At 40.5% G+C, this 17,601-nt stretch overlaps 1 protein-coding gene across 2 annotated transcripts in view; it reads left to right on the plus strand.

Moving 5' to 3' along the window:
- The window catches only part of arhgef4 (Rho guanine nucleotide exchange factor (GEF) 4), a 104,277-nt gene that overhangs the window by 48,514 nt on the left and 38,162 nt on the right, over window positions 1-17,601 (plus strand). The window contains exons 4-5 of one of the 2 annotated variants that reach the window (XM_041967773.1): window positions 409-663; window positions 1,033-1,156. In XM_041967773.1, coding sequence (XP_041823707.1) covers window positions 409-663; window positions 1,033-1,156 — 379 coding nt within the window. Of the gene's footprint in view, window positions 1-408; window positions 664-1,032; window positions 1,157-5,089; window positions 5,665-17,601 lie in introns of those variants that run through there. The other variant, XM_041967775.1, reaches the window with a different exon arrangement.

Genomic DNA, 17,601 nt, shown 5'->3' on the forward strand with positions numbered 1-17,601 from the left:
AATTATTTGCAAATATGTTCGATGTTAAATGTTATATGTATATATGATATATGTTTGAGGAAAATCGTGTACATGCACATGTCTGCCTCATTGGTTATTTAAAGTTTTACTTTTGAGTGGAGTGCATGTGTACCCTGGTGTTGGATCAGCACAATCACCCCCTTCTTAAACCTCTTAAATATGACTGTTTCTTACAGACATAAAAAGGAAAGACCTGTTTACACTGTTCATCCTTGTTTCATATTACGTTGTCCAATCTAATGTCAGTACTAACAGCATAAATACAGCCTAAGTAATCATCACAAATCAGAGTTAAAGTAGCCAGTTGTTCTCTCAGTGTTAAAGGAAGGTTTTTTTTAAAAGATGGGGCTTTCATTGTGACTAACCAGTAAACTGTGCACTCACAAGGTTGAAAAAAACAGCTGGCGACCTTCCAGCTGCTCCACAGTCACAAAGCAGATGGAGCTGAAGGACAAGAAGAAGGCTTCTGTGTTTCATGGAGGGAGGACTTACTGCTGGTTGGACGTAGGCCATCAACCAAGACGAAAGTTTTCAGACGACCTCTGGATTGAGGAGCAAAAGAGATATAAATGCAAACTGGCGAGAAGGATGAGGGGCAGCGTGGGCCAACTCAACGCAGTCTTATCTGAGAAGATGGACAAAGTAAGATGTGGCCACAGTGCTGAAATCTGCCAAAGATCCAAACCTTGAGATGCTTTGGAATCCTCATTTCTTTCCACCTCTGCCTCACTTTTAATTTTCTATTCTTCCTGGACTTCCTGGACATTATGTTTACTTTGATGACTTCTGAGAGTTTTTCTTGGATGTGATGCCTGGGCATCTCTGTCCTCCTTTTCCATTCTTCTTTCTTCACGAGCTCCTAATCTGGCCCATTTTTAAATACTTTCATTTACACTTTTTCCTCAATATTGTCTTATTTTCTTTAAATATCATTTATTTGTGTCCAATGCATTTCTGTTATGTGTCAGATCAATGGTATCAGTGATTTAAAATAATCATCCATTCCCACAGACTGATGTCACCTTGGAGCCCGTCGAAGCCTTCCAGGGGATGCTCCTGAAGGCCCATTGCTTCTCCCAGAGCACCCCAATTGGTCTTGACTGCCTGGGTTGGAGAACAGGCATCTTATATTCCTGTAAGTACGCACCCGAGTCCTGGGCGAATTAACCAAGGGCTGGGTTACTTTGTGCCAGTTTGATCAGGGATTGTTAGCGAGAGTTGTCCTGCTATGCATCTGCATTGACTATAATTACCCGATCCCAACTTTGAAACCTGGAACTGGTTCTGTGATGGTTTTAGCAGCTGTATCATATTGTTAACTTCACAGCAGAATTGCCTAAATCACATTTGAAGGTTTTATAGGCAATTTTACAGCAATATTAAGAGAGTAAAGTTAGACATATCAGAATTTAAATATGACCAAAAGATGACTTAAGGCCCATTTATGTTCAATGCAGAGGATGAATGGACAGTTACTTTCGTCTGCGTCCTTTACGAGTGTAATTCGGTGCGTTTTCGGGGGTTTCGCTTAATGCATAAAATTGAGCAATACCACTGGAAACCATGGGGGCAGTGTTGAGCAGTATAGCTGACATGTCACCAGCAAAAGGAAGAAACCAGAGAAAGAAGAGGAACAGGAAGAAGAAGACAACTAGGACAACAACTGTAGAGAGGCCACAAGCGGCTGGTTGCAAACAACTTTATAGCGGTGCATTACCGCCACTAACCCAAGTCTGAAACTGACGTCAGAACAGGGAAGATAACTCTGAACTCAGCACTGCCCGCTAGTGGATGAACTGACTTAACAACCATGGCAATGTAAAAGAAGCATGGAAGTATGATGGCGGCAACACATGACAACGCTTGAAACGGACGTACTTATTTATGTATGTAAGGGAGCATAAATGGGCCTTTAGCCAATTATACTATGAGGCTAACAACATGTTTATATAGCTGACCAACTCATGAACGGCCTCATGAACTGTCTGTACTGAAACCTCTCATTTTGTTGCCCTTTGCAGAGATAATGTTTACATATTGTTCTTTGATCTGATAAAGGTTTAGAGCTACAGCAGCATTATTCCAAAGTAATAGTCATATTCATCCTCAAAAGGTCTTTTTTCCCAAATGAGCCTTAAACTCTTTTCATTTTTGCTATGTGCCATCTTCATTTTGTTCTTCAGCAATATTTACAAATCTGTCTACTTACAGAAGTATTTTTAAGCAGGGACCTTAGAAATAGGCAGAGGGCTTAAAGGGTGAAATGCATCATCGTGTATGACATTCTAACGTATATCTTTACTCTGTGTATAGACGGAAGAACGGTTCTCACAGGGGGAACGGGTCTCTGCGGAGACACTTTTTATCACATCTCATTATTGCATTACAAAAATTAATGCAGTATTTCCACAGATTAATCTTTATAATTAAATCATTAATTTCCATCTATTATCTATTATCTTCGTCCATTAAGGATCGCGGGGAAGCTGGAGCCTAACCCAGCATTTTAGAGACAAACAGCTGCTCACACTCACTCCTCAGTGAATAAGTCATTGTAGTTAAAATAATGATATTTTGTAATAATGTTTTTTATTATTATTGTTTTAGGATGGTAGAGAGCATTTCCACTGTTTTGTCTTCCATCTTTTATCAGTGATGGACGAAATTTTAAGAAAGTGTCGCTTGTATCTTTGAAAAAATGTGAGGTTTGCAGAGGTAATGAGAGACTTCCTGTGATTCAGTCCTTACCCAGAGATACACTGACACTGTGAACCCATCCTGTGTCAGGTTATCGTGGTGGGGTCAGTGTACCGTACATGTCATCATTATAATTCGACTATATTAAAATGAATGGTGAGCCGAACCCAAAGGGACACATCCCAACACTTAGCCCTTCTCTGAGACTGAGAATGAAACACTGCACACAATAAAGCCACTTTAATCTTGTTTCCACGGTGCTATGTATTATCATTCAGATTTCCAGCAGAGCAGAATTAATCTACATATTGATATCTCTCTTCTACTTGTGTAATCTTCTTTAAAGTGGTTTCAACTGGCTGAAATCCCCTCGTAATGTAGCCTGATCATGACAAGTCACGCTGCCTGCTGTGAAGTCATGCACTATTAGTCTCAGCTGTTATATTCAGCTGTTGCTCATCTGCCAACGAGGAATCAACTAACAGAGCTGTGTTTGGCTTTGGAAAACATTTTACATATGGTGGAAATACAAATTTCAATTAAAGTAATGGAAATTATTGGAATGAATGATGCATAAAAGGGGTAAAACTGTTCTTTTTTTCCAATTAGAATGTTCTGTTTCCTTGTTTTTGTCCAGACAACATCACCTAGAATCTGGAATGCTATTAAATATAATGGCTCTGATGGTAATGGTGCATGTCTGCATATGTGTGACGTTATTCCAGTTGCTGCTGTTACCATCACTGACGTTTTCATGAATTGTACATGTAGGCTGATGGAGTAAACTGATGGGAAAAACAGTTAGGGTCACAGAATTGACCTTCCAGTCAAAGGAGACAGTTTGGCTCTTGGTTTAGGGCTTGTTGACCCACATCAAAAAATCTAAAAGCTAATCTCATGATTCTCATGGATCACATGGATTTTACTTGTCATGATCTGGAGATGCCACTGAATGTGTCGTCATTGAGACGTCTTTGTTTTAACGGTACCAGATCTGAACATGTGTTGCCTTTCTTCATTTAAAATGTTGATGAATTTCAAGGCTGTTGGCTGGGACAGTTTCCGGAGCCTCAGAGACCCTGAACCACATAAGGCAGATAGGTTGGACAGATGGCTTCCATGTCTTTACACCAACAACTTCCTACATATTTTCATGGAACCACTGACGATGATGGAACTGATCTCATCATAGATCAGCTGGTAGAGGAGCTGTAGTTGTTTCCAGAGACCGACTGGTAACTAAAGGTTAGTGTTTGCTCACCAGACCTCGGACATCTTTAGAACTCAGGATATACTGCAGAGTTAAAGTGTGATAAATCATGCAAATAAAATTTTATTAAAACATTAAAATTAGATTAATTATCTGAATTTTTTTCGTTTTAATAATTTACAGTTGATTTATACTTATGAAAAACTGCAACACTTCTGCATATATATATATATATATGTTTGCATTTGGTTTGCATTTTATTTTTTGTCTAGCTGGGGCATAGAGGAACAAACTCACACACACACACACACACACATATATGTGTGTGTGTGTGTGCGCTAGACTAAAATGTTCTCTTCTGACACCACCAGATGGCAATGATATCTTAATATCTTTATGAATTTTAAACTTAAAATTCATTTAACTGAACCACTGATCAACAATATCGTCATCAGTGTTCAAAACTTGGTATATTTCACACCTTTACAGTTTTGTTATTTTTTCATGTGTAAATATTATCGCCATATTAACAGTATAAACAATAACAGATTTTATATGTGATACACATCATTTATAGTTTACTTCGTTATTTCATTCTCAGCTTATTATTTGCCACACTGGATGCATAATGAAAATAACCTAAAATTGAATTTGTATGGACCAATATTGTGTGCATGCACGTGTGCATGTGTGAAAAAATACACTGAATTTTGTTGGGGACTTGAATCCATTTGCAGTCAGATTGTGCAGACATGTTTAAGGGAACAAAAATCAAACCTGACTCATGAAATTTCTGCAAACAGACCAGTTCTGAGGTTCCTTTAGGTCAGATTGTGGGTTAGTAGTACTAATTCAGGACAGACAATCTCCTCTGAGACCATGGATGCAGGACTCCGTGTATGTGTGTCAGTTTTTTGTGTGTTTTGGACCGTGAAGGGAGGATCGGCTCTTTTCAGTATCCACTTTAATGGATCTTATTCTATTAGTGAGCCGAGCCGCTGCCAACAGGAGCTCTGTACTGTCGCGCGTCATAACCCCCCCTGCAGGACCCCCACTGATGTCAGCCTGAGAGAGAGAGAGAGAGAGAGAGAGAGAGCAAACTGAGTTGATGTGAGGAAATGAAGCTGTGTACAACCATTTGCAGAGAGAGCCGCAGAGAAAAGGGGGCCAGCCGCCGGATGAGAGGCGATCCCAGGCAGGGGTGAAGGGAGGAGAAGCGCGCGCTCCTCTTCTGTTCGTGGGAGGAGAAAACAGCAAGTTGACAGCTGAAGCTTACCTCAGCGAATAGTGTAGCAGATATCAGCCAGGAGGCCACCTCCTCCTCCTCCTCTTCCTCCTCCTCTGCTGCTCTCTCACCACTGGGAAAATTCTGCCACCTGCTCCGCAAACCTCGCCGCTTTTTCGTCTCCCTCCCTCCGACACATCATTCTTCACTGCGAACTTGTGTTTCCCCTCCCTGTTGTGCGTCCAGAAAGGGATGCGGACCCAGCAGGGCTCGGAGGGGGGCGTGCCCCTGCCAGGGGGCAGCTGTGGCAGCAGCGGCAGCTCCGGACTATCGCCGGGGTCCGAGTCAGACGGAGGCAGCCCAGTAGGCGGAGGGGTGGACAGCATGGTGGACGGAGGTCTCGGTGTGGGTGGATGTATGGGTGGAGGAGGAGGAGGAGGCAGCTTGGGCGGCACTCTGAGGGGTGTCCTGTCTCGCTATTGGAGCTTGGAGAGTCTGCACTCCACCACAGGTAAGTGTCCTGCGCACACGATGCAGGTCCGTGCCCATCTGTCGCAAAATACCACACTGCAAAAGCGGATTAGTCATTGATTAACTGCTGATATTGAGCCTTTTATTTATTGATACGGCTGCAAAGGCTACACTTAATGTTTGCTTTGGTGCTGACACACTGCCATGAGCTGAGGAGGTTTGGATGAAGCCTGCTGTGTTTACGCGTCATACCCGCTGTGAGGAGGGAAGGTGCTCTGATCATGTTTTGGGTGGGCCGGCTTGTGTGGCTCTCCAGCTCTGCAGAAAGATCCTGAAAATGCCAACACTCGTTCGTACACGTCTTGTGTGAAATCTATCTACAGATCTGATTCAGTCTGGGTGATAAATTGTGTAGGCTGCTTGTTGTCAGGGCTTCACTCATGGTCGCCTTTGGGTTCTGTTTGCTTGACCATTATTAACTGCAACCAGTGGGTTTCTCCCCCTTCACTAAATAAATGCCAGACATATCTCACAGAAATGTTTTCCAGTTTGAAAATACTGGCACACAGATGATATTAGAGAGAGCTGTAAGATTTTAGACAGACCTTAAGGAGTAGTCACTAATCACAAGGTCAATGTATAAAAGCCCTAGGTCACTGGGACACCCACGGGAGACATTTTCCTCCTCCTATCTTCCTTTGTAAAGAGATTATGCACATTAAAAGATGGCTAACATTAACCACATATTAGTGGTTTTAATTTAGAGTGGTAATCTCTGTAGCTACTACAGCCCCAATTCCAAAAAGTTGGGTCGCTGTGTAAAATATAAATAAGGACAGAATGCAATAATATTCAAATCTTATCAAAATATTTTATTCCCAACAGAACATGAACACCATATTAGATGAGGACACAGACATTTTACATTTCACTGGAAAATATGAGGTGATTGTGAATCTTATGGCATCAACACGTCAGTAAAAAGTTGGAGCATCAAAAAGCTGGAAAAGTAGCAACTGGAGGAGCATTTGATAACTACTTAGGTTAAATGGTAGCAGGTGAGTAACTTAAAAGGAAATGAATTGTACTTATACAGCGCTTTTCTAGTCACATGTTGACCACTCAAAGCACTTTACACTACATGTTGCATTCACCCATTCACACACTTCTATTGTTATCATACTAAGTGGTTTTAATCTATAACACACATTTACACCCCAACAGACACATCGGGAGGCAACTTGTGGTTCACTGTCTTTCCCAAGGACACTTCAGCATGTAGTCCGAGTAATTGATCCACTAACTTTCCAGTTGGATGCTGACTCCTCCTGAGTTCCAGTCACCCCACGAAGGAGCGTTTCAGAAAGGCAGAGTAAAAATGTCTCAGATGTAGAGCTGGACAGAGGTTCACCAATCTGGTACAAACTGGGTCTAAAGATTATGGAACAATTTCAGAAGAACATTCTTCAGTGTAAAAAAGATGTATGATTCCACCATCTACAGTGTATAATATCAAAAGATTCAAGAAACCACTGCATGGACTCAGGAAGACTTCTAGATACCACTGTCTGTGAACACAGTTCACCCTGAAATCCACAAATGCAGGTTAAAGCTCCATCATGGAAAAAGAAGCCAGATGTGAACAGAATCCAGAAACAGCGCCGTTTCTCTGGACCAAAGCTCATTTAAAATGGTCTGAGGCAAAGTGGAAACCTGGATCAAAATCTGAACTAGTTTCTGGAAAGCATGGACGGCATCAAATTGTAAAGACATCTACAGCATGGCTTCGCAGGAGAAGAGTCCGGCTGCTGAACTCGCCTGCCTGCAGTCCAGACCTTTCACCGATACTAAACATTTGGAGCATCATGGAAGCAGAAATCCAGCAACCAAGGTCCAGGACTGTAGAGCAGCTAGAATCCTGCATCAGACCAGAATGGAACAACATTCCTCTCCTAAAACTCCAGCAACTGGTCTCCTCACTTCCCAGACGTTTCCAGACAGTTGTTAGAAGAAGAGGGGATGCTACACCATGCTGAACACCACTCTGGAACTACTTTCTACAGACGTGTTGCTGCCATCAGATTCACTATCAGCTCATATTTTCCAGGTTTTCAGGTTTTAATTACGTTTTAAACGTCCCAATTTTTTTTGGACTTGTCTGTCTACACTAATGATTTGTCCTAGTTAACAGCTTTGTTGATATTAATGCCCCACAAGCCATAGTTATAACATTTTTATGTACCGTACAAATGAATATATTTAAGAAATGAGAATTACAAGTGTCATGGTTATTGTTTGTTTGTTTTCCTCGTACATATCTTGAAAATTGCATCATTTTGTTGTTGGTTATTGCTTTGGCTGCAGCTGCAGGCCTGACCGAGTTTTTCTGATTTCTTATTATGATGCATGCTGGGACGTGTCTGCATTGTTTATGTTTTTACATGAATACTTAATCGTGTACCTTTGCATTTCATAATTGATATTCTTTGCTCTCCACATACCAGACCTGGGAGTTTACAGTATTTATTTCTGCTGTAGTCATGGGACTGTAGCATTTTCATGGAGGACCAGAAAGAACCAGAGACACACCAGCCGTCAGCTAAACGTTTCTGTTCAGCTGAGGAATGAAAGAAAAAAAAAAAAAAAACACTGGGAGCTGCAGAAATCACTGGACGGGAAACATATTAGCTCCTTACGCTGTGGCATTTATTCAGGCTCTCCCTTGGTGAAATGGCATCGTATTAACTTTATCCTGACTCCCGGTTGTTGTTCCAGCTTTGTCAGTCTGTGTGTGTGTGTGTGTGTGTCTGGGTGTGTTAGTGTGCATCTTCAGCTGTGGTTTTTAACTTGTAACAGATGGAGTGCTCAGGTTAACCTATGCTTCGAAGCCTCTACTGTTGCCATGGCAATCAGCATCCTTTTGTTATTGTACTTCTCTTTAGTGTATTGAGTTCACATTAGTGTTAAAGTTGACTCGGATTTGGTTCAGTTTATCATCGCAGAGATCTTCAAATCACTGCATCAATTAATTAGCAGCAATAATTTAAGTTTCTCCAGCAGAGAACTGAGCCGGTTCTTCTCTGGTTCTCCTTAAACAGCAAATTAATTTCTCTCTGATGGACAATATCTCTCAGAATCCTTGTCCTTCCTGGTCTTTTCACACCCGTCAGGCTCATAATTAAAAGGCCGTGGTCTGCTGTGCGTGTCTGTGTTGCATGCTGTTAAACTCGTTCTATAAGAACAGAACTGCAGAGCTGTGTTGACTTATGTTTGTTGTGCCTCTCTGTTAGCTTTAGGACATGAAATGTGGCATTAAAGTTAAGAAACAGAACACCTGGTTGCAGGTATGGCTTTAAATACATGACCTACACATGTTCCTCAATAACCTGAAAGCATCACCGGTCTTTGGCCTTCTTTTTTTGTTCTTTGATTCTCCTTGCAGGTGTGGGATGTAAAACCACGGTTACCATACTAATTTCATTTAAACAAATCTCTACACATGCAGGCTCATTTACATGAGTTTGCTGTTGTGACAAAGAAGCTGATGAAGACGCCTTCAAAAGCCACCAAAGGTGTCAACCAGCAAGTAGATTATCATTAATAATAATAATAATAATAAATTTTATTTGTATTGCACTTTAAATTACAGGGAATTTCAAAGTGCTACAGAAAACAGGAAAAAAAAAGAGTTTATATATTTTTAAAAAGGAAGGTTTTCAAGTTTTGCTTAAACAAGAATAATACAACATAGTTTTAAATAAACAGTGATGTATGTGATGAACAGACACTCTCAAAATCATTGTCTTATATTTCTTATTTTTTATATTTTCTCATAATTTCAGTTTTTTAAGCATTTAAATGCAGCATATGTGAACTCTACATTGGATATAGTACAGTTACAAGTATTCCAAAAATAAAATTAAGTATTACAAAAAGGCAGACAACCCTTTAAAAGGCCGCAAACTTCCCAGACTTTGGAATAAAACTTGCAAAAACTGACTGAACATTTTTACATGAGAATTTATTTGTAAGTAAAACAGAAGCGGCAGCGAGGTGGCCGAGTGAGGTTTTAGTTTTGAGGCATAGAAGATAACAATAACACTTTTTAACCTCTGATAAATAACCTAACACTCGTGCCTGTTAGATGTGATATGGAGGGCTCTGGTCGTCAGTTGTGGGGCAAGATACTGAACAAGACACCCACGCCGCCTCCGATGCATCCATGGGTTGTATGAATGTGACGGGAAAAAAGCTGCATTGTCTGTTAAAAAGATAAATATAAACACTAATAAATGGTGTATGAGTGTGTGAATGCTTTGTTGTGTAGAAACACTTTTAGTGGAAAAAGCCCCATATAATTACAGTCCATTTGTCATTTATGAGTAAAGATCTGGAGTTTTATTAGTTCTCTTACAGCAGGGATGTCCAAAGTCAGTCCTTAAGGGCCTCTGTCCTGCAGGTGTTGAATGTGTCCCGAATCAGATTAATGATCAACATGTTTGGGTTAGAACTTGATAAAAAGCTGTTGAGGAGAGCCATTTGATTTGAATCAGGTGTGTTGGAGCAGGAAAATATCTAAAACCTGCAGGACTGCAGCCCACAAGGACTGGAGCTGGACACCCATGTCTTACAGGAACCAACCAGATCTTCTCTCTCATCTGCTTTACAACCCACACAGATCAGAGGCAGAAATCATCATGTTTGTGCTTTTTTTTTTAGACCTGTTCATCCATAACGATACCAACAGAAACGAGCAAAGCAGCAATTATCAATAACAAGAACAAAGCTAACTCTGCATCTGTTTTTCATCCTGGTTTTTTCTCTGCAGCAGAAAATTTCAGTCTTATCTTTGTTGTTCTGGCTGTCTTTCATTTTAGCCGTTTTTCCTCGCTTCCTCTTAATGTGTTGTTCTTGGTCTCTTTGCTGCGTTCAACACTTCAGGTTTTTTATTTCCTTTGTAACGGAGACAGTGTCTTTCCATTGCTTTTTTCTTTTTACTTTCTTTATAATGGTAAAAATAAGTTGTTATATAACGTGGTGCCATAAAACAAAATGGTGTGGTTGAACATTAAAGGCTGCATTCACACTGTCGGCAAAAGTCACCCAAATTGGATTTTTATGACGGTCATTTCGTTGCAGACGTCAAAGGATTTAAGCTTCCTGAGAAAGAAGAGTCTGCTCTGTCCTTTTTTGTATGCTGCATCTGCATGCACCGACCAGTCCAGCTTATGATCCAGGTGGACACCCAGATATTTATAAGTCTGGACCACTTTAATGTCCTCCCCCTTAATTACCACAGGTAGCTGATGTGCCTGCTGCCTCCCAAAATTCACCATCATCTCCTTGCTTTTAGATGTATTAAGGATTAGTCCACTGCACCTGCACCAGTGTGTAAAGTACCAGATGACCCCCCCCCCCCCTTCATGCAAGCCACCACAGCTGTATCATCCAAGTATTTTTGCATGTGGCATGATGGAGACCTGTAGGCAAAGTCTGATGTATACAGGGTGAAGAGAAAAGGGGATAACACAGTGTATTTGTGTTGTGGCAACAGATCCTAATCTTGTATCTGAAAGTGCATTTTTTCCTAATATGGCTCGGCTGACAGACATCTGCCAGGACTAATTAGAGGCATATGAAACAGCTAAAACTTTTAAATCTTGCATAATAAGCTAAAGTTGTGGGGATGCAGAATGAGGTGAGAGTATTCAGAGTGGTGGGCTTTGTTGTCTTCTTTTGCCCTTGACCGGTCGGAGAAGAAGTGAAGGGGCATTTAAGGTTGAGATTTCTCATGATGAAGATTAAAAAAGAAGTTTAATCTGATTTAGGGTTGCAGGATTGCTTTACTGCTTTTCTTTAGCAGTAAGTGGAGCAAATGAAAGTCCTTCCATTTAATTCTGGCAAAGCGACAGGAGTAAATCTGTTTCTGCCCATCGGCCTATCACAGCTAAGAACAAACTTTATGCATACTCAACCCTGCTGAGCTCATTAAAAAAACTGATAGTTAAGAGTTATTTATTAATCATTGGCTAAATGCCTTCCAGCTTTTTAGTCCCTGCAGTTAATCCCAGTACCGTCCTCTGGAATTTAAAGCCACCCAATAACACTGAATGGGTATAGATTTCTTAAGCTTATTGTGCTCAGTTAAGGAGACCAATCAGGTGAAAGGTGACACCTGATGCTACAAAAGCAAAGGAAATTGTTTTTAATTTTAGAAAGAAGAGTAGATCCTGCCATTTTTGTGAAAACAATGAAAACATCACACTACAAAGTTGTATTTATCCTGTTAGCATGCGTTTTGTGCATGTACATGGACATTTGGTTGTATATATGTATGCATGGAAGCCATGTTAGTTTGAACATGTCACACTATGCCACACCGGTTAGATTGTATGTCCTTTCTATGCATTATCCACATATGTGTTTGTGCTGAATCAGTTACCCCCTTTAAGATATAGCTTGTATGTCAAAAGTGCTGGCAAGTAGTAAAATGTTTTATTAGATGCTCTGCAGGTATCTGCTCCCATTCAGCTCCCACAGAATTAGAGTATTAGCTAGGTTTAGCTCTGATATTGAGGGATGACCTATGATGGATTTGTGCAGAGGGGCAATGAAGCAAGGCAGTATTTAATGGAAAGCTTTGTGTTTCTCTCTGAGGTACACTTTAGTTTTAAAAAGTCCTCTCCATGGAATGGAGGAGCCCCAATCAAGCCAGCAAAATGAGCCCCAAACCAAGAGTGCACATGAGTAAAAGCAGAGCATGCACATGTAATTTGGGTAATGATATAGACATTTATAGGTTTGAATCGTGACTATGTTTGGCTATCCATTGTTAGTGCACATTCTCATCCTTCCACTGCATAGTGTGGGGCCTCTCTCCATCATTACTCCTGCTTCCTCCTCTTACACCTCTGCCACAGTGGTCCCATGTGTTAACATGCATTTTCTAGCTCACACTTGTGCTCCTTTTTTTGAAGCCAGGCCAGCTTAAACTGCACAGCAGACAGTGTTAACCAAACACACACACACACACACACACACACACACACACACTGCTAGGTGTCTTCATCTGTGGGACACAAAAGAGTTCTGGGAAGAGAGAATGATGTCTGAAAACATCCATCACAAAAAATTGGAGGCGCCATGCTCTCAAGGAAATAGGCCACTGTGGTGCAACTGTGCAGCCTGAAGCATCTTCATGTTCTACCTGCTGAAGTTCGAGCTGAGCTGGAGAACACGATCACACCAACAACAATCATTTCCATTACCTCATCAGGTTTTTAAAATTACTTTACTGTTGTGTGAAGTGTTTGGCCATCAAATGAAAAAATTAAAGTTCGGTTGAACATGTTTGTGTTACTTCTTGCTTTTTATTAAAGAACAAGAACCAGATTATGGATTTGTTAAAAGTTGATTTGAGTGATTCAATGAACATCACGTGACTAAAACATCAGGAGCGCATGAGATGACGAGATGAAAGAAATCACTTTATAAAAAGTCCAAGAAGCCGTTTCTATGAATATAGTTGTTAAAGCTGTTGATAAGGTTGTTTTCTTGATCTTCGTTTCCATATTAATTCCAGCTTGTAGTAGAACAAAACAGAAACAATTCCGAGGATTGGGAGGACTTTGTGTGGCAGTATATGTCATTTCCATGCCTCAACTTATGGCAAACGTTAGCTGGGTTCAGACTAGGGGCGCATTCACACTGGTGCTGTTTGGTCCGCTTTAAACAAGCTCTGGTCCTTCTGTGGATCATAAAGTTCATTTGGAGGAGTGTGTACGCTCATTCGTGAACACCAAAGTAACAGAAACCTGAAGACTGCGTATATTTGTCGCTGTTGTTTACTTGAAGGGGAAGAAATTTTGTCTTCGTCGTGGCTAATCCATGAGCCGGATTTTCTTATTCCTCCTGCTTTTTTTCTTCTTTGTCAGTGGTTGTTTGGGTTAATATCGCCCCCTAGTGAGCAGTTGTTGTAACTGTGTTGTCCAGACTGTTTGCTCTGCTTGAGTAAAGTGAAATTTGAAAACAAACCAAAGGAAGATACAAAATTTTTCAACTCTGGTATGAATATAAATATAAATATGATTTGTTTTTATGCCTGAAGTGGTTTCATTTCCTTGCAGGCATGTCTGTATAATGGGTTTTATTCAGTCTCATAATGTTTTGAGTGTTTCCGTGTGCAGCCTCTGGGGTCATTTTACAATTTTTAAAAATGCAGTTAACTATGTAATGTTTTTTAAAATAAATCAATGTATTGACAATGGAAAAAAACACTAAAAAATAGATTACTAAAACCAAATAAATCAAAACTAAACTCTAAACGATCCACAATAGACAGTGTCTTCCTACAGAAAAATGCTCCTTCTTTCTCTGCCACAAATGGGCTGTGCACTCTCACAAAGCAGAAGAAGTTGGCCTGTTTCTGCTGATGTGGTGACGTCACTTCTTGTCATCTGTTCCTTTTAATGACATGATGAGGCATGCTGCAGCATATGATTAGAAAGAAACATAAGAAAAATGACAGAGGCAACTTCGTAATTCAGTATGAAGTTCAAAAGGGTAAACATATTTTTATGGGATTTTAATTGGTTTTATACTCTTGCACTTCAACCTCTGGAAGGACTGTTGCAGGAAATGTCTGGAAGAATGACCAGAGAATCAATATTGCACAACATTTTCTTTTAAGTGGCTAACAGTGATCAATATACTGTAGAGTTAGTGTCATCCCTGCAGCAAATAACAGCTGCAAAACAGAAGTACTTGAGGTTGTTTCTTGAAGGAATTGGATAGCAACTAATTTTGGCACCATTACTAAAAGTGAATCTAACAGTAAATGAAGCGCTGATTGTCCAGAGTAGAATGAAAGAGAGACCAGTCATGGATTAGAAAGTACACCAGGCTGGTTGATTCCTCTGGATAAATGAGGATGATGAGGTCGTTTACAGGGAAAGCTCCCGTGTTGAAGTAGGAACAGTTTATTCGGAGTTTGATTTTGGAGGAAAAAAAAACTGGAGAAGAAGGAAGTTGGAGTTATTGCAGTTGGAAATGTGCGAAAAAAATAGTCTTGAGAAGTTGTAATTTGTGCCAAAATTGAATTACAAAGATATTCCTACATCTCAGTGCACCTATGCCTAAGCAGTCCGAAGGATGTTGTGAACATGAGGTTGAAGGAATTTGTTGTTGTATGAGTTTCCATAGAAGACAGTTCCCACAGTGCTGTCCTGGGTTGCTTACCACAGTCATCGGTGGTCAGATTGTCAAACTTCTAACACAGAAATCTATGTGGAAAGTAAAGTGGTGAAAGAATGGTGAAAGCTCGCTCAAGAACTGTTGTTTGCCAACGTTGGCAGTGCAGAGAAAACATGGTGAGCCAAACAAATAAAGGAAAAGAAGAGAAACTTTTAAGAACCTTTAAGTTGGCTGTGCCAGAGTAAAAGATAAAAAGCTGTTAAAAGAACCAGAATGTGTGGAGGAAGATCTAGAAGCAGGGGTTCTTGGTAGTGCAGATCTCTCATGCAAAGGTGCTTTTTTCAAGACATATAAGAAATTAAGTTTTATGGCCTTTTATCTATAGATGTTGTGTGATATTGGTAAGGACAAGTCCCCACCATCCCTATCCCAGTTCTATGCCCACGATCATAAATACATTATTCATACCCTGATGGAGGCAATGTGGGGTTCATTATCTTGGCTAAGAAGCCAGGAATCGATCTGCCGACCCTCTGGTTGGTGGGCATATTCTCCTCTCTGAGCTGTTTTTAACTCTAACAGGGTTTTCACAATACAATGGTGAAACTGTCATATCAAAATATCCATGTTTTCTTATTATTTTCTATTTATGCTCTATGTTTTGATTCCTTTTTACTTATTTAAATGTTTCTTGGTTCTCTTTTTGAATAATTTTAGTGTTAATGCAAATTTTATTAGCATTCCTCACTTCGGTAGAATGTAAAGGCTTTGCAGTCAGCTCCATTTCCATCATTAGCGTTTTATTTAGATAAAAAATTCCCACGCAAAAGTCAACAAAGTTGCCATGTGAGGAGGTTTCGTGTTGCTTGTTCATCTGAGGCATTTCAGAATATGAACAGCAGTATTTTCTGCATTAAAACCTAAGAAGAAGCATCTTGTGAGTTTATGTTTCAGTGATTGTCAGGTCTGCCTGGGACTAAAGTGAAAGCCAGTTGTTGTTAATAGTAAATGTCATTTGTCATCATATGGCCCGGCTCCGGGCACAGCAGTGTTGATCAGGCCCACCAGTTTGGTCCAGACTGGAGTACAATGACGCTCATGAGTGAACTTTTCTGGAATAACTTTGATAATTTATGTGTTCATTCCTAAATGTATGCAACAGTGGTTGTTTGGTTAAAATGACCACATCTCCAGGTTTCCAGAAGAAGTTCTTCAACTTGTAGCTCTGTACTGGACAAAACACCTTAATGTTATGTTATATTCAATAGATTCAGATGTTTCTCTTATCTTTTAATCTCATAATTGGTCATTTTTAGATACAGATACAGCTTCTAAAGACTGAATGCAGAAATAATTATTTTTCTGCTGGTGGAGGGTATTTCTCATTGTTGGAGATAGAGGTGATGTGGTGGCAGGTGGAACGTAGGGCTGGGCAATTAATCGAATTTTAATCGCAATTACAATCTGGGTTTTGAACGATCATAAAAATGAAATGGTCCGATTATTTTTTTGTCCTTCGAATTGTGCTGTTTTCAAATCGAGCGCAGCTGTCATTGCAGCGCTTTGCTGCAGACTCCTCCCACTGCTGCGAACTCCTCCCACTGCTGCAGACTCCTCCCACTGCTGCAGACTCCTCCCACTGCTGCAGACTCCTCCCACAGCCCCAACCGCTTTAGTTTTATTCAGAACGAGTTGCAGACACCTGGACACACGGGAGGCGGCGTCGCTCCTTCTCCATCATTTTCTATGTAAACTTGCGCGAGGAAGCGAAAATCGCTGCCCTCCTCCAGCCAAGCGACAGGCGACAGTCGTGCATGTAAAATGTTGCGTTCGTGCACGCAGACGTGCACACAAAAAAATAGAAAAATGTTCAATTTTTGTGAGTCGCAACTAAATAATCTAACAGCTCCCGGAGTCACAGAGAGACAAACGTTATAAACAAGCAGAACTTTTCTCATTTAACACAGTGAACAATCTGGGATTTAAGAAACTCATCAACACTTTGGACAAACGGTATCACTGCCATCTCACCACCATTTTAGTGGAGTGTCTCTCTCTGCTGTATGATGAGTGTAGTGAGGGTGGTGTAAAAGACGTGGTGACAGTCCGATGTTTCGCCACCGCTACGGACCTGTGGTAAAGCCGCACCAGAGCCGTATAGAAATGTCGCGCTACATTTTATTGACGCGGATTTCAACGTGAAAACGAAATGTCTCCAGACTATTTTTTTCCAGATCACACCAGGCGAAATATAGCTGCTGGTCTGAGACAAACAATAGCTATGGGGACCTGGTGGAAAGAAATGTCACCCCCCCCAATAACCTCTTATCTATAATCGTGTTAAATAATCGAGATCTCAATTTCAATCAAAATAATCGTGATTATCATTTTTCCCATAATCGAGCAGCCCTAGTGGAACATGGGACGTTTGCTCAGACTGTACGGCGTGCCTACCGTCCTGGTCTAAAAACGAACTGAGGCTGAATCTTGCATTCCTTCCATCTCCTCATTTCACCCTTCCTCATTCGCCTCTTCTCTGCTCACTCTGGCCTGATTGTAACTCAGCCTGTCACTGCAGCGAGAGGCAGACCAGCAAGTGGGATTTAAGGGTTGATGGTCTGCCTGCTTATACTGGCTCTGGCTTTTATGGGCTTTAGCTTAGCTAAAGCTTTTTATTTAGTCTTATTTGTCTTATTACTTATTTATTTTATCATCATTTTATAGATTTATTTCTTACCTATTTAATTATATGCTTCTTTATTTTTTTAAGTACCACCTATTTATG

This window comes from Melanotaenia boesemani, chromosome 18, assembly GCF_017639745.1.
Source record: "Melanotaenia boesemani isolate fMelBoe1 chromosome 18, fMelBoe1.pri, whole genome shotgun sequence".
In the NCBI taxonomy this organism is placed as follows: domain Eukaryota; kingdom Metazoa; phylum Chordata; class Actinopteri; order Atheriniformes; family Melanotaeniidae; genus Melanotaenia; species Melanotaenia boesemani.